The sequence below is a fragment of the Tauraco erythrolophus genome, chromosome Z, assembly GCF_009769465.1.
Source record: "Tauraco erythrolophus isolate bTauEry1 chromosome Z, bTauEry1.pri, whole genome shotgun sequence".
Lineage (NCBI taxonomy): Eukaryota > Metazoa > Chordata > Aves > Musophagiformes > Musophagidae > Tauraco > Tauraco erythrolophus.
This window is the reverse complement of record NC_141496.1, coordinates 20895207-20918618: the sequence shown is the minus strand read 5'-3', so window position 1 is coordinate 20918618 and position 23412 is coordinate 20895207. Positions and strand designations below refer to the sequence as shown.

The 23412-nt window shown below is 40.5% G+C and overlaps 1 protein-coding gene across 1 annotated transcript in view; it reads left to right on the top strand.

The window, feature by feature from the left end:
• ARL15 (ARF like GTPase 15) overlaps window positions 1-3054 on the top strand; it is a 213482-nt gene extending 210428 nt beyond the window's left edge. Inside the window, exon 6 of the mRNA XM_086629654.1 lies at window positions 2902-3054. Coding sequence (XP_086485780.1) covers window positions 2902-3054 — 153 coding nt within the window. The remainder of the gene's footprint in view (window positions 1-2901) is intronic.
• The last annotated feature ends 20358 nt before the right edge of the window (window positions 3055-23412 follow it).

The following is a 23412-nucleotide window of genomic DNA, read 5'->3' as shown; positions in this document are numbered from 1 at the left end:
TCTTTTTTTCTCCATGGGTATTAACAAATTAGTTGTTACTGATGTGAATATAAGCAGTTGTGCTTTCATGCCCTTATCAAAACTTTCCATTTCAAAAGCCACCGCTTAATGATCACTTGAACTTCAGCATTCATCTAGGGCCTATTAACACAGATACTCTGAGGGAAATGACAGCAAATTGCTGATTTTGTTACATGTTGATTACACACCTAGGAATAAGAAAAAGTACACTTTGATTTCCATGTTGGGCATCCAAATAAATAATTTATCTGCAAAATGTGTTTCACTAAATCAATTGATGCCGTTTTACTGCTGAAACAGGAGTTTTGTCTTGGCATCTACAGTCACTGAAGTGTAGCTTAAAGTCATTGTGGTTTTGTCCTATTTGCCCACAAGCCCACAAGACTCAGTGCTAGTCTGCTTACTGCCATCATTTCCTTATGTATGTATTTCTAGATGTTTAATGCTTTTAAACCCAAGTACTCCCCTTACCATGTAGTGACCTTTTCCTAATCATTTCTTTATATGGTATAGCCTTAATTCAAGAGGCTATGTGAATAAGATTGCGGGCAGACTTCAGTGAGCTCAAGGGACAGATGGCAGTAGTCTTCCAGTAGAGGGGGTGTGGTGGACATCCTCTGGGTTGTGGGTCCGAAACATGTCAAATTACTCAGCCATATTTGTCAGCTTAACACCAGTGGGCTGCTCCATCAGCTAGTGGCACTGACACCTTGCTTTGTTTTGTTTCTGTGCGGCTTTTACTTCCTTCCCTGATTCAGCAGTCAAGGAGGCTGTTGCTGAAACAGGCAAGAGAGATTTCTTGCCTTGCTTCTCCAGTACTATAATCAGTGCCTTTAATTCGATGTGTTAATGGGGGTAAATTCAATTTGGTGTCACTTCAGCTGCTGGAGACATTGCAATATACTCTTTATAGAGATTAGTATTTAGGTTGTGATCACATATAACCATCCTAACATACCAGATACTAATATGGCACTGAGACAGCAATGCTAAAAAGTAGATATGCTGATATTAAAATCCTGATGTTGAGGTCCCATTTCTTTCAACTTGTATTTTTTCTTAAATTTGTTTTGAGAGGAGGTGGATGTCAAATACTGCGCTTCATTTTCAAATGTTTGCAGATTGTTATTGAGACAATTCCACTTTGTTGGAAATGATTTTAAAAGCTTTCATCTGAATCTTAGCTGGGGAAGCAGAAGTTCTCATCTCAAAACCACCACTTTTTTAATAATACTTGTTACTAAACACTCTGCTGAAAAATCCTTTCTGACAAAGAAGAAACCCTTCTGCCACATTTTCATGGTTGAGTTCCGATTTATGTGAGTTGATACGACAGTTGGTTTCTTCTATTAGAATGCATTACTACATAAACAAAATGTTGTATTGACACTATAAGAGCTTTAAAGAGATGTTGCAGCTTGTTTCATCTTTGGAAGCATTTTTTTTTCTTTCTTTTTTTATTCCCCCTGCATATAGAGCCTTACACAGTGTGGCTCCAGTTGCCTGTCTAGGGCCTCGACTGCCTACCACAATATGAGTAACTGTTCGTGTTGTTGTACATATTTGTGGCAGTCTGTGATAAAAGAAGATCTTTTAATTACAAGGAACAAGAATGTGCAAACTAAGAACTAAATATTTCTGTTGGTATGTTGACAATAGCAAGTACTGATGGATATAATTTTGGATGTAAAAACTAAATGTCTATTTTGACAAGTCAAGCATGAGTAGACTTTTGGATCAAGTAGTATTGGATCAAATACTATCAAAGACTAAAGTTTTGATGAAAACAGTAATCTCTGGACCAAAATAACCTGCAGACTGCTGTCTTCTCCTAAGAGGCATCAAAAATATGTTTTGATATTGTACTTGCTATTTTGAAAAGTGATTGGAGTATACTACTAAATGAAAATCTTTTCTTTCTCAGTCTTTCTGTAGATCTGTGTTTCTGCCTTGACAGTTGGTGTAATTAGCGTCAGTGATGATTGGTCTTTCCAAGAAACTGAATCTTCCTCAGTTATTTTGTCAAGGCTTATAATCACCTTATAACTTGCACTTCTATATTACATCATATTCTTATACCTCCTTGATACATGGTTGCTGCAGAAGTAAAAATGGAATTAGTTTAATTAAAAAGTTTTCTTCTTTATAGGCATTATTAGGTATTGTTAGTAGCAGCTGAAGTCTGCAGGAATGTGCTGCATTTTGAACCAAGATGATTGTAGAAAACCATCGTGTCTCACATATAATGCTTACTACTATCCTAATTGCATTAGTGTGCTAGTCTTCTATGTTTAATTTTAGAAAAAATAACTGATTTTGGAAGAATTTTTATTTTTCTAGTGTTCTCAAGGTTGTTAAGAAACCCTCTGCTATAGCTCACCTTTGACTGGAATGTTGAGGATTAGTACGTTTTTGGCAGCTCATTTATGTAGTTAGAGTAGTCTGGTGACAAATTCTGCATGTTAAGTGTTTACCAATAAGACTGTGATGAAACATACAGCTTTAACATTAAAAAACAAATGTAAACTAAAATTTCTTAGTTACTTTTGCTGTTTATGCTATGTTTTTGAACACTTGTTTCATGTGCTTTCCTCTTTGCCTTAAGTCCGTGTAATTATTTCCCAGACCTCCCATGCTGTTAAATGTATGGGTAGAATGGTAGCTTCCAAGCAGGTCACTCACCCCTAAAGAAAACACTTTCAGGTCACATCATATAACCTGTATTATAAGAACAGCTGTGGGTAAGGTTCTAAAAATGAGTATCCTGATCTTTTTACATAGGTTTTTTTGATGTTTTGTTTTGATTTGAATTTTAGATGAGAGACAGAGAGTTGTCATTATAGTATTAATACATTGGCCTTTTTTTTTTATTTTTAATAGATAAAAAAGTATTTTGAACTTGAGCCACTTGCACGTGGAAAGCGCTGGATTCTTAAACCCTGCTCCTTGGATGATATGGAAGCAGTAAAAGACAGCTTCTCCCTTCTCATAAACTTGCTAGAAGAGCGAGACTTCGAACCTTCAAGAATGTGAAATGCAAGAGAGAAGAGTGGTTCTCCAGGCATCACTGTACCTGCACATTCTGCTCACAGCTTAATTATGGTGTGGTATCAAGACTGTGCTGTGATATGTTGTTTAGACACAGTTAGTGCAGAATGTCCTTTTGTTAAAATAAATATTCTGTGAATCAGGTACACAACTATTTCCAGTTAAGTTGTCTACACTACTGAAATAGGGAGTTCCTCTTTGTTTACCACTATTTCTGCACACTGCATGTTGCTTTCTTGCATTGAGATCATCCTCGATAGGAAATTTTACACGCACAAAAATAACGCAGTCTGTAAAGGAGGATTTCTACCTGCTACCTTGTTTTTTAAAAAAATAACCGGTGTCTTAAGGATTTGTGAGACTAATTTTTGTTAGCTTGTTTACTGACCCTGCAGTATGGAAAACACAGCCACTGAATACCTTAACAGGATACCTTAAAGGCAAGCAGTTTCCTGTTAATGCAAAGGTTAGTCCTGAAGCTTTACTAAGTGAAAACACAGTTGACAAGTTAGTTGATTCCTCTTTTAAAGTCATGGCATAACCTTGTCAAAGGCAGAAGCATTATTTTGCTGGAAGTTTCCTGAAAGGTAAATTAGCAAACAGATGTGTGCAGATAACAGTGTTTGATAAAAATAGGTGACATAAACAGTTGATCTGAGTAACAATATTTTTAGAAAATATACAAAAGTTGGATAAAGTAATAATTTTCATTGAAAGTAGTTTTCCAAAAGAGAAGCAAAGCAAATGTCTGTTAATTCAGCTGTGGAGGCTTTATTGCTAGTTAGAAGTGTGACCAATTTTAAATAAGGATTGCTTCCTCTATCACTTACTTATAAGAATTCTAATGTTATCTTAACATTGCCAAGGCATCTGTACCATAATTAAGGGCCTTTCAGTGTTTGTACTATAAGCTTCTCTTTTCGAGGGATTGTAACTTGTTCTTTCAAACTTCATCTGGGCTAAATGTTGCTTAGAAGACAAAAAAAGTATTCATTGGAAACAACATTTGTAATACATTTGGAAAAATCCCATTTGGTTCCAGTAACACAGTGTATATTTCCTCTTTCCAAGTTTTCCCCATTGTAGGTTTGCAGGTTTTTGGCTGCCTTTTGTTGGTTTTTAAAACCTTATAAACCAATTTTGTCCGTTAAAAAAACATGCCAGGTCACTGGTTCACCATGAAGTCAGTCACAACAGGGTGTGTGCAGACCGGTCACTGGACTGGTGCACACCTTGAATGTTGTGCCTTGTACATTCAGCTACCCCGGTGCGTGAGTGTCTGCAAACACAAACTGTCGTGATGCGTCAGTGGTTCCTCATGGATTCTGCTTGTGTTTTGAAACTCGTAACTCCTTTTTTCAGGGCTTTAAGCAACATATCTTTCCACTCTAAGCATTTATTTTTTAAGTTTGAAGTTTATCACAGTTTCTCACTAGTTTATTGGGGATAAGAAAATAGCACAGATCAGCTTTTAAAGGCTTATAAAAGCCATTTCTCTATTGCAATTGTACTCTTTGCTAAATTAAATGTTTTTGATAGGTTTTTTGTTTACTTTTCAATTTCCATGGATTTCTTGCATTGCTCCCTCAGAATTATTTCTGCCTAAATGCATGGCCTGATGATCACTGTTTTAACTTGCTTCTGATTATCAGAAAGTAGCTGGGAAAACTGGTAAGCGCCTTGTTTAATTTTGTGATGGAATAGGCAGAAAGCCTGAAGGGCATCTCTTCGTGCTTTGTTTTTCTTCTCTTTCCTGCCAGCTCAGTCGCCTCACTCCTAATACTCTTGGAATTAGCTAAGAACTGGAATTGTTCATTTTAAAACACAGAGAGGAACCCTGTGTTGGTTCCGTTCTCTCTGCAGTTTAGACGTGACCCAGCTGCCCATCATTTTCTCTTGTGTGGGTAAAGGAGGCTCCTTTCCCTGGATTTAAAGAGCAACTGGATCTAATTTACCGTTCCAAACTCTCTCTTAGTTGACAAGAGCTTAGAGGCTGCAGAGTCCCCAGATTTCCACAAGGTCCCCAGATTTCTGTCCTGTTTAGGGACAATGACAAGTAAGAAGCGACGGGAGGAGTGAGAGAATTATTTCCCAAAGAAGGCAGGCAGTTTGGGGAGGCAAAATGAGGGATTCAGAGCTTCTACTGCTTTTTTATTGAGCATTAATTAGAATGAATCATAGAATCATAGAATGGTTAGAGTTGGAAGGGACCTCAAAGATCATTTAGTTCCAGCACCCCTGCCATAGGCAGGGAAACCCTCCACTACACCAGATTGCTCAAAGCCTCATCCAACCTGGCCTTGAACACTTCCAGGGATGGGGAATTCACAGCTTCTCTGGGCAACCCGTTCCAGAGCCTCACCACCCTGAGTGAAAAATTTCTTCCTTAGATCTAATCTGAATCTGCCCTCTTTCAGTTTAAAGCCATTGACCCTTGTCATCATTATATGACAAGGGGCAGTGGCTTTAAACTGAAAGAAAATGAGAGAGAAATTTTTTTTACTGTTTTTTCCCTTCTTTCTCATATTAGTTTATGGACCGAAAGGTACAGCGAATGAAAATAACTGTATTGCGTTCTTAAAACTGTACTTATTTGTACCATCAGTGAGTCTGGTCCAAAAACTTTTGAGTTACATTTTGGTCATAATTTCCCAACTATGCACTGTTGGAAGGTGCTACATGACTAACATGTAAAAAGCCCAAGTAGTCAATGAGAATATGGCTTTGGCATGTGCCAGTGGCCACTTAGACTAGGATCTTTTGATGCTTAGTGCTTTTTCTTTGGGAAAATGCCAACTGCACAGTAGCAGTGATTTTTATTTTCAGAATGATTTTGAATATGCTTTTTCTTACTAATTCAGTGATCATTCCTCACCACAGGTTGAAACAATACCTCATAACTGCTTAAGGCTAAGACCAACGCTTAACTTTACTTTGAATGTAGTTCTTCTGTGGTTTTGTGTTGTGGATGGACTTAATGGATGTGTAGCTTTTCGATGTCTATAAACACCTTTACCTTTTTATGGAGAAATTAAAAATGTTCATAGCAGCTAACATCACACTTCCTTGTCTAAAGTGTTGTTGAATGCTCTGGCTATGGTAGAATATATAAGCACTGTGCAGTTTTTATTCAGATGACCAATCTCTATCGTTTCTTTTTTTTTTTTTTAAATCTTTTCACATGTGTTTATCGTTTAGGTGAAATAAACTTGGGCACTAGGCAGTACTTTCCATGCAAGTTCATTAAGGAGTGAACGTTGTCTTTTAAAAAAAGATATTGTGCTTTAATGTTCTTTAGCCATCTGTTAAATTACTTTGTGTGTGTGTGTGTGTGTGTGTATGTGTATGTGCCCGCACTGGCCTTCTTCTCAGACCTGTGGCTGTCTGCAGTGTCTCAGCCGTCAGAATGAAAACATTATCAATCAGTATCCAACAACAGCTGGTTTTGACAAGCTTCTGTCTGCTGCCTAATGCTTTACAACTTGTCAATAAGACCTCTTTGTCTACCCGCTCTGAGCTGGTAATCTTTCTGCTTCCATGTTATGTCCTGTACTTGTACTTCTAGCATTTGTATGGAAAAAAAGTTAAATCTTAGTAGGTTTTGATATTCTTTCTTGCTGTATAATGCTCCATGTGTATCTTAGCTTGCCTCTTCAAATGCGCTGTACAAAAATCTGTGATGTATTATTTCATTTAACTTCTTGCATTTCATTATATTTATAGAAGTTGCAGATTTTTGTACCGTATTAGTTAATACAGTTGCCTTTTTGTAATGGCAATTAATTTATATTACAAAAGTTTGTATCTTTACTGTAGTCGAAAGTATTAGTTAACTGCCGTATTATCTTGACTTTATACTAAAAATACAGTGTCTATACACAGAAGTTGACCCATTCGAGTGGACAACTGCTGACGTAAGGAACTTGTACTGGTTGTGATTTATACATGATTTCCACTATCAAAAAAAAAAAAAGAAAATAAAGCAAATAAACACTGTATAGAGTTGACTTGCTAAGTTTGGATTTCTTGAGTAGTAGCCAGTTTGGGAGTATGGTGAATTACCTTGATTTGGAATCTTCAAGAAAAATTATATACTCCTCGATGAAAACAAATATTACTGTATAATCATTGTTAAATTACACACAGATACATATTTACACACATATATATAAAAATAGAAACTTCCAAAAATTGACTGATTTATTTCCACAGCAAGATGTTGTTATTTTGGAAATATATCTGAAAGATATTGCAGGTTTATTGATGGAACAGAGATTTGGAATAATCTTTATATGATTATTCCACCATGTTAAAATGAGAAACATGCTTGTATGACTAGAAATTATTTTTAAATAAAGTAACATGTCAAACTACATATACCAAAAAAAAAGCGACAGAAGTTGAGCAAAGGAAAGTACTATGGGAAAAATAAAAGCTTGCTGAGACAGCTCGATGTTACCCTATCGAACATGGTTTGAGTAGAAGAGACTCTCGCAATGCAAGTTGTAACAGCTGATGGAAGTACAGCACTGCTGACCAGACTGGAGTTACTGATTCGGCTGCTGAGGTATGCTCTTTTCATTTTATTATTTTTAAATTTGCCTCTTACAAGACTAGCATGGAAATGGAAGATTTGTAAACTCATTTTTTTTTTAATTATTTTTTTTCATATAAGTAGGAACTGAAAACCTGCTAATCATGACTCATTTGATAGCTCTTGAAAGAATTTTCATTAGCTCATTAGCCCTTTGACCTGATAGTTCAAACAAATAAAAACATCTGTTTGTGTCGGCTGTAGGGTTAGTCATCCAGGACCTACATTAACACAAGGATGAGAGAGAATCCCATATCCTACGTGAAAACAAAAACCATACCTTTTTTCAGCATCTGCAGTTGAAAAGGACCCCTGAAATCAAGTAGAGCTGCTGAATTCTGTTAGGTGAAGACACTGAAAAAGATCATTACCCTTTTCAATCCTCAGTCCTCATGAGTGAACTAACTTCATTGTGTGAGTTGGACTGAAGATCTGTTCTAACTTAACTAGTTCTGAGATGTTTATGCTTAATGCTAGCTGCTTATCATGTGTTTTAGCTTTTATTACAGCTACGTTTAGAGAAGCTAAAACATGCCGTGTATATTGCTTCACCAGATCATTCATGAATCTGTTCATTCACCAGATTTCATAGGAAAATGTAATATGGGTATTGTGGTGGGTTTTGATGGAATATATTCAGGACAGCCTTGTTCGTGGAGTGTATGTTTGTGCATTAAGCTTGCTCGGCATTTCCATTTCTGATGTCTTAAATATGCCTTAATTTTTTAATCACTGGAACTGTTTAGAAAAAGCAGATATTCAAATGTGAGTATTGGTGCTAACACTAGTCTCTGCAGCTCTGGTTATCAGTGGCAATAGTGGGGGAAAGAGAAGAGAGAGATTTTAATCATCTGTTTGTCAAGTTTACAGTAAACCTAACAAGAGTGTTTAGCAAAAGGTCCTGTGCTGGTTTGGGATGATTATGGAAAATTAAGAGTTGAGGGTGTGAAGAGGAGGAATAACATGATCCGTTCTCAGCCATACTACTACTGTTATGGGAATAGAAGGACTCACTGCCTGAAAATAGCCTGATTTTGATAAAGACCATATTTGTAACAAAAAGCTGTTGTATAGTTAATTTCTAAGCACAGAAACATTTCCTCATACATGAAAAATCTATACATATGTTTGAGAACCTGTCCACATGCTAATAAGTAAGAGGCATGGGTTGTACCTTTTACACTTGTGTGCAATGCAAGGAAGGCCATTCACAATTTGTTTTCTCAATTCTCGCTATTGGGTTGTGAGATAAATCCGACAAAAAATAAAAACAGCAATCACAGCACTTCTTTTTTACCTGTCATGTTGAAATGGCAAAATGCTGCTGTTCATTTTTATTACCATGCCATGTAACTGTGATTTATTGTATTTCAGTGTGCACTGGAAAGTATTTGCATGTATTAAGTAAAACAAGACAAAAATAAATCCTTTTGTGGTTTGGCAACTTCCATGTATGAAGAACTGCCCTCTTTCTAAAGAGGCATTTACTGTTGGAGTACAGAACCCTCATATTGTAGCTTTTTTATAAATTACTGCCAACTGAAATGCTAAATCATGGAAGTCCCAAATAAAAGATTAAATGCATGGCCCCAAAGACAGTGCAAAGGAGACAGCAAAATCATGACTTTCATGTACATGTTGCAAAACCAAGACAAGCTTAATGGCCAATCGTGCAGCAAAGTATTCAGTATTTTAACAATGAAACGGTTGTGGATTTGGAAGGTTCATAGATTTTTCAGGATCAAAAGGACATTTCGTAAAAATTTTAATTTTATGGTAGGGTACATTTTGGGCCTATCAATTTTGACACAGTCCCTTCAAAGCAACAATTCCTGCTGTGTGCTAAGGTTGGTTCTCTAAAAAATTCTTCTACAGAAATTAATAAATTAATTCATTCTGCATTCTGTTAGCACACGCTAAAATAGCATTTTCTGTCCTGTGTCACCTTATCTCATTTGCTTGAAACCACATACTCATTTTCCACTAATACATATCTTGCTATTTTTTGAAACAAAAGCTTCATGCGCATCTCATAGTGGCTTTGTGTGCTGCCATGTTCAATAGCATATTCTCAGAGAAGCTTATACACCTAAAATGCAGTATTTTTGTATACCTTTTAAAGACGCAATTTCTGCAAGTATCAAAATTGTGTATTTTTAATGCTTATAACAACAAATGTCTATTCGTAAAACCACATCAGAAATATTTTATTATAGCGTTCCTATGTCTGATGTCTTTGTAAGACCTAGAGATTCAAGATATGAATAAGATTGTGCCATTTAAAATTAACACCAGTTAAACTGCAGTATCTGGGAAATTGCTTTTTTTATTTAACAGTGGAATGAACCATGCAATCTCATCATTGCCTCAATATTTACCTTGCTACAGAGAAGAAATGAGCGCTAATTGTCAATAACAAATTATAACAGCCTTAGTCCATCTTTACTAAATTGCTTTTTTTTGACAATGAGATAGTTGTAATCCTCTCTGGTTTACACATGTGTGTCACTTAAAGTTGAAAGCCTTCCTTCAAGTATCTGAAACTAAGGTTAATTTTAAAAAAGAAAACTCTAATTGCCTTTTCTAAAAATGTTTTTGTACATGATTTGCAGGAGTGTGACTGATACAGAAAAGTTCACTGTTTACTTTTAAAATATAGAGCATGACCTTTTGGTTACAGTAAATACAGTACTGGAAGTCTGGTAAAGTCATCACATATACTGAAAGTATTGAGACCATTTCCTTCACATTCCTCCCTATTAGCTTCCACAATTAACATGATCCACAGCTGAAAAAATAATTCTGGTTGTCAGTGATAAATGGGGTGAAATCGTCAATCACTGAAATCGACACTATTATTTTAAAAAGATATTACAAACAAATGTTTACCCAAAGATAGCAGTATGTTGCTGAGATTTTGTTCCTCAGGGTTCTCTCATTTCATTCACATGGCAAGCTGACTTTAATCTGACTCTTTCAGACTAAAGAGAGCTTTTTTTTCTTTTTTTTTTTTTTTTTTTCCTGTAGCATGGAGAGTACCAAACACTCAAGCACCAAAGTCTTTAGCAGAACCAGGAACATTCCTGGTAATCCTCTGAGATCTGAGACAGAACTTTAGCGTTTTGTTTATTTGTTTTCTTTTCTTGGTATGATGTGCAGACCTGAGGTTTCTGTTCAGGCCTGTCGCCGCTGAGAGGTGACAGTAATAGTCTACTATTATGGGTTATATCAATATCTCCCCTATTTTTAGTGCTCGCTTTTGATCACTGAAGAATTTTAATACCAAGGTGAAATATTGTTGGTTGTTTCATACGTAGATGTATTGGTGACCTAGACATTAAAGAAAATGCAGTTTTTGTATAGAAGAAATCTCGACTTTTTTATTTCCATTCTCGATGCTGAGGAGAAATCTTCCATGAAACTCCTTTGGGATAAGGGAATCTTATTCTGGTTGCTTGTGAGAGATTCAGCAGGTAGTTTTGCCTTTAGGATTGGGTCAAATCAAATGGAAGAGAAACTGTTCCTTCTTTTAAGTTTGGCATTTTGTACTACCTGGATACTGTTAATTTGCACGTTCTCAAGCACTTCATCTGTGAGAATGACTTCACATCTAACCTGATTAAGCTCTGAAGGAGATGGTCACTACTAATCAATGTTTCGAGTTACTGGTCTGATCCTTTTAATTCCTGCCTGCATGTAAAGTTTAAAAAAAAAAAAAAAAAAAAAAACAAACCTCAGTGTTCACACTTGTTTACACATCTCTCCTGTGTCATGCAAATGTGCCCTCAGAGTGGTTGTTGAGGCAGGTCTGGAGTTCCTGTTGCACTCAAAAGGATGGATCCCCAATTGTCTCCAGATGAGACACAGTATTATGGCCTCTCTCCACCAGTGTGCTTGAAGACCCATTTCTCACCATCTTTCGTGTTTCTGTATTTGCATATTTTGGATGGGAACTCTGGTTCATGCAATAACTAATCTTTGACGATAGGTTTATCTTTTAGTAAAGCAGGGGCTCTCACAGGAGGATTAGCTCTGAGGTTCTGTTTTATGATTAAAATTGCAGGTCACAATGCAAATAGTAACTAGAATATGTAACTGTTAGTCAATGGATTTGAATATAACTAAAAGCCAAGATCAGGCGTGTCCTGGTCCAGCTGACTGACTGATGTTGAAAATGGATTCTCATTTGCCACTCGGAATTAAACCAGAAAAATTTGCCAGGAATAGACATTGTCCAGTTCAGCAAGAGGGGTGCAGGAGGTTAGCCCAGTGTAACTGGAGATATGGGCCACCATTGTTAATGTCACTGAGACCTCTGTCTCTCTGATGGGAAGCAAGGACAGCCATCTGCCTGAACCTATGACCTATAGACCATAAGATTTTTAATGTCTGCCACGGAGCTGTGGGGAAGCACCTGTTTGAGGAGATATTGATAGCCTCACCATGTCGTGCCGACCCACATCTTTCTCCAGAGAGGGGTTCCAATGCCCGGCAGAGCCCACTGCGCGCCGGCGATGCGCCTCTGCTGTGGGAGTGCTGCCGAACTTGTTATGAACCGGGCAGAGTTCAACAGCCGCAAGTCAGCTATACCTGCCTCACCGAGATAAGCACTTTTCAAGACGATGAAAGAAATACTGAAATGGGAAAATCGGTGATGGTGGCATGCCTCCACATCTGTCATGCTGTGTTACAATTTCAGTCTTTGATTGTTGGTCCCATAAAGGTGTCGGTTTTTTCATGTTATTAAAGCAATTACAGTTATTATTCTAAATTTGTCCTTTCAGAAGGGAGCAAGAACAAATGAGGGAGGATTTGCATACAAATTGAGCCTGGATGTGGAGGGAAGTCACAGCAGGCGTGCTCTGCAGATGGGTGAGGAGGTGAGGAGACGTTACAAAGGGACATGGGCTGGAGCCACCCTCCTTCGCAGCCCTTTGCTGGTGACCCTTTGAGGAATGTCTCCCAACTGTCTGGCAGATTCATTTGAATGAGAGGCAGTTTGGCACACTGTCATCCCGGGCAGATCAAAGCCCGCTCCTTGGTCAGCTGGAGGAGACATGTGGAAGGGCTCCCCTCCCCCGGGCAAGGCCGTTTCCTACTGATTCTCTCGGAGAGGGATCCCTGCGTAACGGCAACCGTCCCCCTTGTGCTTTTGGGCATACCAGCTCGCCTCAATAGCAGGAGCATATCCCAGGAAGGGCCGTTGGTCACCAGTGAAAGCATTCGCAGTTGGGAAGAGCAAGCCAAAGCAGACAGGGTGTTTCAAAGCTGGTTTAAGTGGCAACAGAGTCGGGTTTTGAGCATGAGAAGCCATTCGCAATGTCCCACTTTGCCATCACGGTTGTGTTTCTCTACACAAGATTCCTTCCAATGGTGTTTCTCACTCACAAAAATGCTATCAAAACTTCACAAATATATTGATTTTTCCCTGGGACCCAGTTTTATGCCCCAAGTCACTGCTAAACAGAGTGTGCCTGCATGAAGATCAGTGGCATGAAGGACACACGAGTGCATGGCCCTCACCAGGGACTCAATGAGCTCAGAGCTCACATGTTGTCACCTACAGCATTATGATTGCTGGAAAGTCCCTCCTCACCGGCATCCTGAAATAATTCAGCCTTTTTACTTCAAGCATTGGTAAAGAGGGGAAGCATAGACAGGAACAATGAATTCTTTAATTTTACTCCTGTGTCTGGATGTTGCTTCCTTGACTCTGAGCATCTCCATGGACATGATGCTGTTTTCCTGCTGCTTTAGGCATAGATATGGGGCTTTGGGGGTGCATTAACTTCTGTGAAGTGCTCGACTACACCAGAATGTAGGATTTTCTAGTAGTTACGGGGCTCATGCCTTTAACCTTTGTGCTGGCCACCTTCCACCCAGAGAAGTTTCTAAGTATTTGGGTATTCCACAGCTGCCAGAGAAACCGCAGGGTACTACGGAAACTAGAAATTTTGCCACTTCAAGCAGTCAAATTTGGGAACATTTATGATCCGGTTTAAATGTTGAAAATTGACTCTTTTGTTAGGTTTGGACTAGTTTCAGCCCAGCAAGCCTGCTAGTGAGTAACTGATGTGTAAATTTATTTTCTGATATCACTAGTAGCTGCACAATGTATCTGCAAAATACATTACTTGCAAATGAACCTCTGGATCATTAGGTTGTCCTCATTGACAAAGCCCTGGAACACGATGTTTAAATAAGGAAGGATGCTGCTGTTCTTTATTTAAAGTAGTGTCATTTGATGCTAAATGAGATGCTTTGAATTCCTTTAGGTGTAAAAGAATGCAATTGGTTTCTCTTTTTCAAAAAAAAAAAAATCAGTTTTACAGTTGGTTTTATAAGGGAAGAATGTTCTGAAGTTAGGTATCCTCCTGGGTCAGTATTTTCGGCTATATTATAGGACAAGAACCAAGTTGCTTTCCTGACTTAATGCTTACAACCCTAGGATATCAAAACTGGTAAAGATATGTTGCATTGTTCATTAAAATTCAACTGGCAAAAGCCTGTCTGCTTGAAGGTACGTATTACATATTAAAAAGTCTTTAACAGTAACAAGTGTAGCAGACATCCTAAATCAGAACATGCGGGTGATGTCAGATCATCTCCTTCACTATTTTGAAGAGTTCTCTGTATTTCAATGTCAGGCCTGTTTCAACTGAGAAAGAGTAACTGGTTACAGTGTGAGCTATCAGAGTCATGGCTGTTGCTGAGTATCTGCTGCTTAACTATGACAACTGTTCTGCCTTGTAGTCATGGTTCAAGATTGATCCAGAAATATTCATTTACTTCCAATGTTAAATCAGTGGTATAGAAGTTACTGTCTGGGCATTCAAATACAGGATTACCAGCTTTTTACTTGGGTACCTTCCTCCATAGCCACAGAAGAAATAATTTCCTTTTTTGCACTATGCTATTTAAATTTGAGCAAACAATTGAAAGGATAATGAGGCAGGAGAGCTAACTCTCCTCTTCCAGGCAATGAAGAGAAACCATTTGGCAGGTAAAACATCCTGCTCTAGAAATCCTGGTGGAGTCATTGATTTACAAAGATCTATTCAGTTCTCACAGTTATTAAACTAGAGTTATTAAGATTTGAAGGACATCACCAACTGGTCTTAGACACAGTGCCAGTAATCAAATTTCTCCAATGTCGTATTTTTGCTGACTTTTTAAAACAAATAATGAAACCTTTACTTCTGACCACTCCATGGGTTAGTAACCTAAGAATAAGAAAATAGTTCAGGCTTCTGAAATTCAGTGATGTTGGTGAATATATTTTTCCTTATAATACTTGATCTTTAAAAAATACAGAAATATTTTCCTCTTTTTTAAAAAAAAATGGATATTTAAAAAAAATTTACTTGCTTTATTCATTGCTAATTTTGCCCTGATGAGGATTCATAGATAGAATAAAATAGTGTAGTTCAGTTGGAAGGGACCTGCAACAATCATCTAGTCCAACTGCCTGACCATATCAGGGCTGACCAAAAGTTAAAGAATCATAGAATCATAGAATCACAGAATCACAGAATGTTAGGGATTGGAAGGGACCTCAAAGGATCATCTAGTCCAATCCCCCTGCCAGAGCAGGACCACCTAGATCAGATCACACAAGAACGTGTCCAGGCGGGTTTTGAACATCTCCAGAAAAGGAGACTCCACAACCTCTCTGGGCAGCCTGTTCCAGGGTTCTGTTCCCCTTACTGGGAAGAAGTTCTTCCTCATGTTTAAGCGGAACCTCCTATGTTCCATCTTATATCCATTTCCCCTTGTCCTATCATTGGATGCCACTAAGAAGAGCCTGGCTCCATCCTCATGACAGTCACCCTTTCCATATTTATAAACATTAATGAGGTCTCCCCTCAGTCATCTCCAAGCTAAAGAGACCCAACTCCCTCAGCCTTTCCTCATAAGGGAGATGCTCCACTCCCTTCATCATCTTTGTGGCCCTGCACTGGACTCTCTCAAGCAGTTCCTTGTCCTTCTTGAACTGAGAGGCCCAGAACTGGACACAATATTCCAGATGCGGCCTCACCAGGGCAGAGTAGAGGGAGAGGAGAACCTCTCTCGACCTACTAAATACACCCCTTCTAATAAACCCCAGGATGCCATTGGCCTTCTTGGCCACAAGGCCACATTGCTGGCTCATGGTCATCCTGCTGTCCACCAGGACCCCTAGGTCCCTTTCCCCTGTGCTGTTCCCCAACAGTTCAGTCCCTGACTTGTACTGGTGCAAGGAGTTGTTCTTACCCAGATGCAAGACTCTACACTTGCCCTTGTTGTATTTCATTAAATTTCTCCCCACCCAACTCTCCAGCCTGTCCAGGTCTCTCTGAATGGCAGCACAGCCTTCAGGTGTGTCAGCCACTCCTCCCAGTTTAGTGTCATCAGCAAACTTGCTGACCATGCACTCTATTCCCTCATCCAAGTCATTGATGAATATGTTGAACAATACTGGTCGCAGTACCAACCCTTGAGGGACTCCACTGGATACAGGCCTCCAACTGGACTCTGTCCCATTGACCACTACTCTCTGGCTTCTATCCTTCAGCCAGTTCACAATCCACCTCACTACTCGATCATCCAGACCACACTTCCTCAGTTTAGCTGTGAGGGTGCTGTGGGAGACTGTGTCAAATGCTTTACTGAAGTCAAGATAGACCACATCCACTGCTCTACCATCATCCACCCACTGGGTGATATCCTCATAAAAGGCTATCAGGTTTGTCAAGCACGACTTCACCTTAGTGAAGCCATGTTGACTGCCCCTAATGACCCTCTTATCCTTGATATGCCTAGAGACAGCACCAAGGATAAGTTGTTCCATTATCTTTCCAGGAATGGAAGTGAGGCTGACCGGTCTATAATCACCTGGGTCTTCCTTCTTGCCCTTTTTGAAGACTGGAGTGACATTTGCTTTCCTCCAGTCCTCAGGCACCGTTCCCCACGATTTAGCAAAGATGATGGCGAGTAGTCTGGCAATGACATCCGCCAGCTCCCTCAGCACCCACGGGTGCACCCCATCAGGACCCATGGATTTATGGATGGCCAGGTTGTTTAACTGGTCCCTAACCAAGTCCTCATCAACCAGGGTAGACTCCTCCTCTATCCTGACTTCCTCAGGAGCCTCAGGGTTCTGGGGCTCATCAGGATAGCCTCCAGCAGTATAGACTGAGGCAAAGAAGGCATTCAGTAACTCTGCCTTCTTATCCTCTGTCACCAGGGCACCCTCCTCATTCACCAGTGGGCCTACATTGCCTCTAGTGTTTAGTTTTATCTGCAATGTATTTGAAGAAGCCCTTTCTGTTGTCCTTGACCTTTCTTGCAAGGTTTAATTCCAAGAAGGTCTTAGCTTTCCTAGTTGCGTCCCTACATCCTCTGAGACCAGACCTATATTCCTCCCAAGTGGCCTGCCCCTCCTTCCATGATCTGTACACTCTCTTTTTCCACTTGAGTTTGCCCAACAGTTCCCCGTTTAACCATGCAGGTCTCTTGGTACCCTTTCTTGACTTCCTACCTGTTGCGATGCACCAGTCTTGAGCTCAGAAGAAGAGATCCTTGAAGGCTAACCAGCTATCTTGGGCCCCTTTACCTTCCAGTACTCTGTCCCATGGGATTTCTCCTAGCAATTGTTTGAAAAGATCAAAGTTGGCCCTACTGAAGCCCAGGGTTCTAGTTCTGGTAGGTATTCTCTTCCTGCCACATGAGATCCTGAACTCCACCATTTCATGGTCACTACAACCAAGGCTACCCTCGACCTTCAGCACTTCAACCAGACCCTCCTTATTAGTGAGAACAAGATCCAGCAGCGCTCCTCTCCTAGTAGGCTCATCCACCATTTGCATCAGGAAGTTATCATCAATGCACTGAAGGAACCTCCTGGGCTGTGGATGGCTGGCTGAGTAGGCCTTCCAGCAGATATCAGGATAGTTGAAGTCCCCCATGATAACCAGGGCCTGCATTTGCGAGACCGCTGTCAGCTGCCTGTAGAAGGCCTCATCAACCTCCTCATCCTGATCCGGTGGTCTGTCATAGACACCAATAACAGTATCACACATGCCAGATTGTCCTTTAATTCGCATCCACAAGCTCTCAACTTGCTCCTGATCCTCCCCTGGACAGAACTCAATGCACCCCAGTTGCTCCCTCACGTAAAGAGCAACTCCACCACCTCGCCTTGCTGGCCTGTCTTTCCTGAAGAGGACATAGCCATCCATGTCCACATTCCAGTCATGCGAGCTGTCCCACCAAGTCTCAGTAATTGCTACCAGATCACAACCCCCTGATGGAACACAGATTTCTAACTCCTCCTGTTTGTTCCCCATGCTGCGTGCGTCGGTGTACAGGCATTTCAGAGAGCCAGCCGAGCACGCCGATTCCACCCTCGGGGGTGGGAGGCCTTATTCCCTGAGCCTAGTTTACTGAGCCTCGTTATATCCCCCTCCCCCTTCAAACCTAGTTTAAAGCCCTCTCAGTGAGCCCCGCCAGCTCATCAGCAAGAATCCTTTTCCCCTTCTGAGACAGCTGAAATCCGTCATTTGCCATCAGACCTGGTTCTTTGAAAGCCACCCCTTAATTAAAGAAACCAAATTTCTGTCGGTGGCACCAGCCTCTGAGCCATCTGTTAATCAGGTGTGTTTTCCTGTTCCTATCTGTATTCTTTCCTGCCACTAAAGGGATTGAGGAAAACACTACCTGCGCTCCTGATCCTTCTACCAATCGCCCCAATGCCCTGAAGTCCCTTTTGGTAGCTTTTGGATGTCTCTTTGCTACCTCATCAGTTCTGACCTGCATGACCAGTAACAGATAATAATCAGAGGGCTGTACCAGACCAGGGAGTTTCCCGGTGACGTCCCTGACCCAGGCCCCAGGGAGGCAGCAGACTTCCCTGTGGGAATATTAAGGGCATTGTCCAAATGCCTCTTAAACCCTGACAGATGTGGGGCAATCAACCACCTCTCTAGGAAGCCTCTTCTCTATTATCCTCTCAGTAAAGAAATGTTTCCTAATATCCAGTCCAAACCTCCTCTGGTGCAGCTCTGAACCATTCCGATACGTTCTGTCACAGGATACCACTGATTGCTTCCATAAATAGCAAACGTGCTAATTTTTGGATTGCAACTGTACAAACTTGTTCAGAAACCATTTTCTGTTCCATAATATTTATCTGTTTTATCGGAAACCTGTTTTTTTCTTTTTGTCTGCATCTGTTGCTTGTATTATGCCCTCTCAAGCATTGCCCTTACATACAAGGTTGTCAAAAGCAAACACTTTCAAATATGTTTCTGTGTTCCTAGTGAAAAAAACAGTTCTCAAGATGTTCAAATAATATACAATATGTTTTTATTTAATGCAAAGATATGCAAGAAAAAAAAACATATTGACCTGTCTCCAGTAAGTTTTCTCAAGAACATTGCAAAATGCATGTAAACTCCCTTGGCCTATTCAACCTTTCCAGATGCATCATTCTCCTGGGTAGCTAGACAGATGTAGAGTCAAGTGGGAGTGCAGATAAGTGTGTTGGATACCACTGCTGTACTGAGATATATAGGCCTCCATATGGTAAGGTATATGCCATCATTTTTTTCCCACTTTAAAATTTCCTGTGAGAAAAGTTTAGCCCTATCTGTGGTTACAGAACAAAGGAATAAAATCTTCTCTATATGCATTTTACAAAATACCTCTTTCATTTAATCATTTATGGGATGTTATATCTGGAATACATAAAATGGTACAATATTTATTTCTCCTTCAGAATTGCTGGGTTTTTTCCTCATCTATGGAAATGACTTGCTCTAACTGAGCAGTGTCTGATCTGCCTGTCTGTATTCTGTGGTTACTTTAATGCCACAGTGTGTCAGGTTCAGTTTCTTGAACTAAAAAGTATAGGGAATTCAGAAAAAAAAAATATTACCAAAGTAACTTGATTAGATGCCACAGTGTGTCAGGTTCAGTTTCTTGAACTAAAAAGTATAGGGAATTCAGAAAAAAAAAATATTACCAAAGTAACTTGATTAGAAAGTGCTGTAGGGAAGATCAATGTGCATGCTCAAAATGGCACTCAAAATGTGTTGAAAAACAGTAAATACTACATTGATGTTTCAGAAGATATATATGTGAGATTCTGTTATCAGAATTACTTTAGTATCAGGTACACTTACCTATAATTGACTTTATTTTGAAACTTTGTCATCTATCCTCATTTCCCTGTCTGCCTTTGTAGCACATCTTTCCAAACAGCACATGGTCTGGATTTCATTCTCAGTAAAATTTCCTGTCCTCCTGCAGTTATCTCCAAAGTCAAAATTAGGGCATAAGTGGCCTACCTTCGTGCTAATGCAGCTGATCAACTTCTTACGGGGACATACAGCTCTTGTTTTTCAGCTACAGGGACTGTGGTGCTGATGGTCTCACCAAACATTGGGATTATACCTTTTCCCCTCCATCTGTGAATTCTCTTCATGTCTGCAGCATTTACGCAGCACAGAATGAGTCTCCAGTGGAAGAAAGGTCTTCAATGGATGAAAAGACAGAGCAGAAATATTTGGAGCAAAGGATCATTTCCACAACAGTGACTAAGTGCGGGGTGAACTTGGCAAATCTGTACAAACTGACTAGAGGGGATCATGGCTATCATCTTCCTTGGTTTAGGACAAAAGCATTTGAGAAATGAAGAATTAGTTTCTTGCTCCAGCACTTGGAGCAACCAAGTAAAACAACCTCTTGATCTTTGGTCATGGTATCTTGGGCTCGGATCTTGAACATAGGTAGAAGAGGTGAATTTCTTCTCTCTGGCCAGATCACTCTGCTTGTCTGCTTTCCCCAGGGCAGGCAGGTATACTTTTTTTTTTCTGTCTCGAAGCCATCATGCAGTTCTCTGAGTAGGAAGATCTACTGCCTACCCAGAAACCTTTACTAGTTCAGAACATTGGTCCTCATCTTACATATTCAGCTAAAAATGTAGAAACCTAGTAAACTTTCATTGATTTCCTGCTTCACTTCTTAATCTTCAAGACCCTAAAAAAGGTCTTAACATCCAAAGGACCATACTTCCTTTTCCTACAGCCCTATAAGCTATAAGGCCCAGGAATGCCTTGAGAAGTGACCTCTGGGTGACTGCCGGCAGCATCTTCTCAATGGAAGGTGGTGTCTGTGGCACAGTTCAGCACAAAGGCTGATCAACGTCACGGCTTAGCTTCTTTAACAACGCAGTACAGTGCCAGTAGCTCTGATCAGACTATTGTCAGATAACATCTCAAAATAATTTTGGGAAATGTTTTCTTAATTGGCTACTTATCTCAGATTCCCTCTCCCTCTTTCAAGCAATTGAAATCTTGCAGAGGAAAAGAGCAGTTTTTAGACTTTGACCTACAACTTTATGTTGGAAGTATTAGGGGCGTAGTGTTGTCTTTCAAGGCTGCTAGTTGTGTCTGGAGCCTCCACAGAACTTCCGTTGCCTGTTTGATAGGAGCCGAGACCCATTGTGTTGCTGGCACCCGAGCCATCATCAAAGGAACAGTGTTTACAGGTGTATGTAACAGTTTGAAGTATGCATGTTTTTAGACAGTGACTGGTACATGACCATGATGTAGCTAAACTATCTTGCTATCCAGACAGAACAACAGTTAAAATAGATGAAGCTGGGTCAATATTTCCCCCTTTTTATCTAGGTTTTATGGAGTGCCCTTGAATGTCTGTCTGGGCAGTACTAGCTGTTAGCTCTCTAGGGAAAATGTTTTGTCTGATATAATGGCAGTTAACCTATTTCTATCACTTCTCCTACTCACATCAATATTTAATCACTGCCATAGTTTTGTGTTGTCGAAACATCCTGAATTATCATCACTGTTCTCCTATGGCTCTTTCTGCTTTGTTATCCAAATAGCTTGTAGTGGTTTAAGCCCAGACAGCAACTAAGCACCTTGCAGCCACTTGCTCGCTCCTCTCTCCCGGTGGAATGGGGAGGAGAAAATGTAATGAAAGGATCATGAGCTGAGACAAGAACAGGGAGGGTTCACTCACTAATTATGGTCATGGGCAAAACAGACTCAACTTACTTGGGGAAAAAAAATAAATTGAATTTGTTACCAATCAAATCTGAGTAGGATAATGAGAAAGAAAACCAAATCTTAAAAACACCTTCCACCACCCCTCCCTTCTTCTCATGTTCAGCTTTGCTCCTGATTTTTCTACCTCCTCCCCCCAAGTGGTGCAGGGGAATGGGAAATGGGGGTTGTGGTCTGTTCGTCACACACTGTCCCTTCCGCTCTTTCCTCCTCAGGGGGAGGACTCCTCACGCTCTGCCCCTGCTGCAGCGTGGGGTCCCTCCCATGGGGTGCAGTCCTTCAGCAACAGGCTGCTCCAGTGCCAGTTTCCCATGGAGTCACAGCCTTCTTCAGGTGCAGCCACCTGTTCCAACAGGGGGTCCTCCATAGGCTGCAGATGGATCTCTGCTCCACCACTAATCTCCACAGGCTGCAGGGGGCCCGCCTGCCCTCTCTTCATGGACTGCAGGGGAATCTCAGCTCCGGCACACCTCCTCCTGCTCCCTGATGCCTGCATGGTTGTTCTGCTCACATCCTACTACTCTCCACCCACTGCTGTGCCGACCCAGCTGGCCTGACAAGCCCTGGTGTCCCCAGCTGCAGACATCTGCCCACGTGGGTGGCCAGGGGTGAGGCGCCTCCCCCCTCTCTCTGCTGCAGGTTTCTCAGCTATTTTTTGTCCCCCTCTCCCCCCTCCCCCCCCCCACACGTTCTTAAATATGCTGTCATAGAAGTGCTACCACCGTCACTGATTAGCTCAGCCCTGGCCAGAGGCAGGTCAGACTTGGAGCCAGGAAAGCTTCTAGCAGCTTCTCACAGGAGCCACCCCTGTAGCCCCCTCCCCGCTGCCAAAACCTCACCACACACACCAACACACAGCTTCACAAGCCCACAGAATTAAGCCTCACAATATCCTCTACAAAGGTGAGGACTTTTTTCCTTCCATTTTGCAGAAAGGGAGATGAAATGCAGAATGATTTTGACTTGAAGACCATCTGGACTCTGTTGTTTGAGCACAGGCTCTCAGTGTAGTCCTGTTCCTGTGCAACTAAGGCCCTCCACAGATGGGACCAGTAAAACAAGGTTGTAATCCTTTCACGTTAAGCTTCTCAAGGCACTTTCACTTTGGTAGTCCAGGCAAATTTGTCTGGTGACAAGGGGCTCAATTTCATCAGTCATAACTAATATGTAGGCCTGTTGTAGCTTGCAAACCGTTACGACTCTCTTCTGCAGCTGTTTCAGAGGTGGTGTCCCGGCATGGCTTGGATTTTAGTTTTGTCAAAGAGTCCTTTGGGATAAAAGCTAAGTTTTGCATTGCAGCACTATGGCTTTATGGAGGCAGTGTGTGTACAATAGTGTAATTTCACCTGATACAGAAATTGTATACTTACATATTGTCTCATATCAAGAAGATGATTGAATGATGACTTTCATAGAAGACTAATTTTAAAGAGTCTTTCTTCTAAGCAGTTCATAGATTCTGGCTTTGTCTTTTTGATGTGTCTATACAAGAAAGGATCTATTGGATTTAGTTCATTTCGTTCAGCTGTAGCTAAACATTCAAATGTACCTTTTGAACAATGTGAACTCAAACCTAGGCAGCCACAAAGAAAGAATATCTGTTCACAATTTAGAATCTGTTCTATTACTTATTTCAAATGCTCACTATTGGATTAAATTATACTACCAACTATCTCAGAT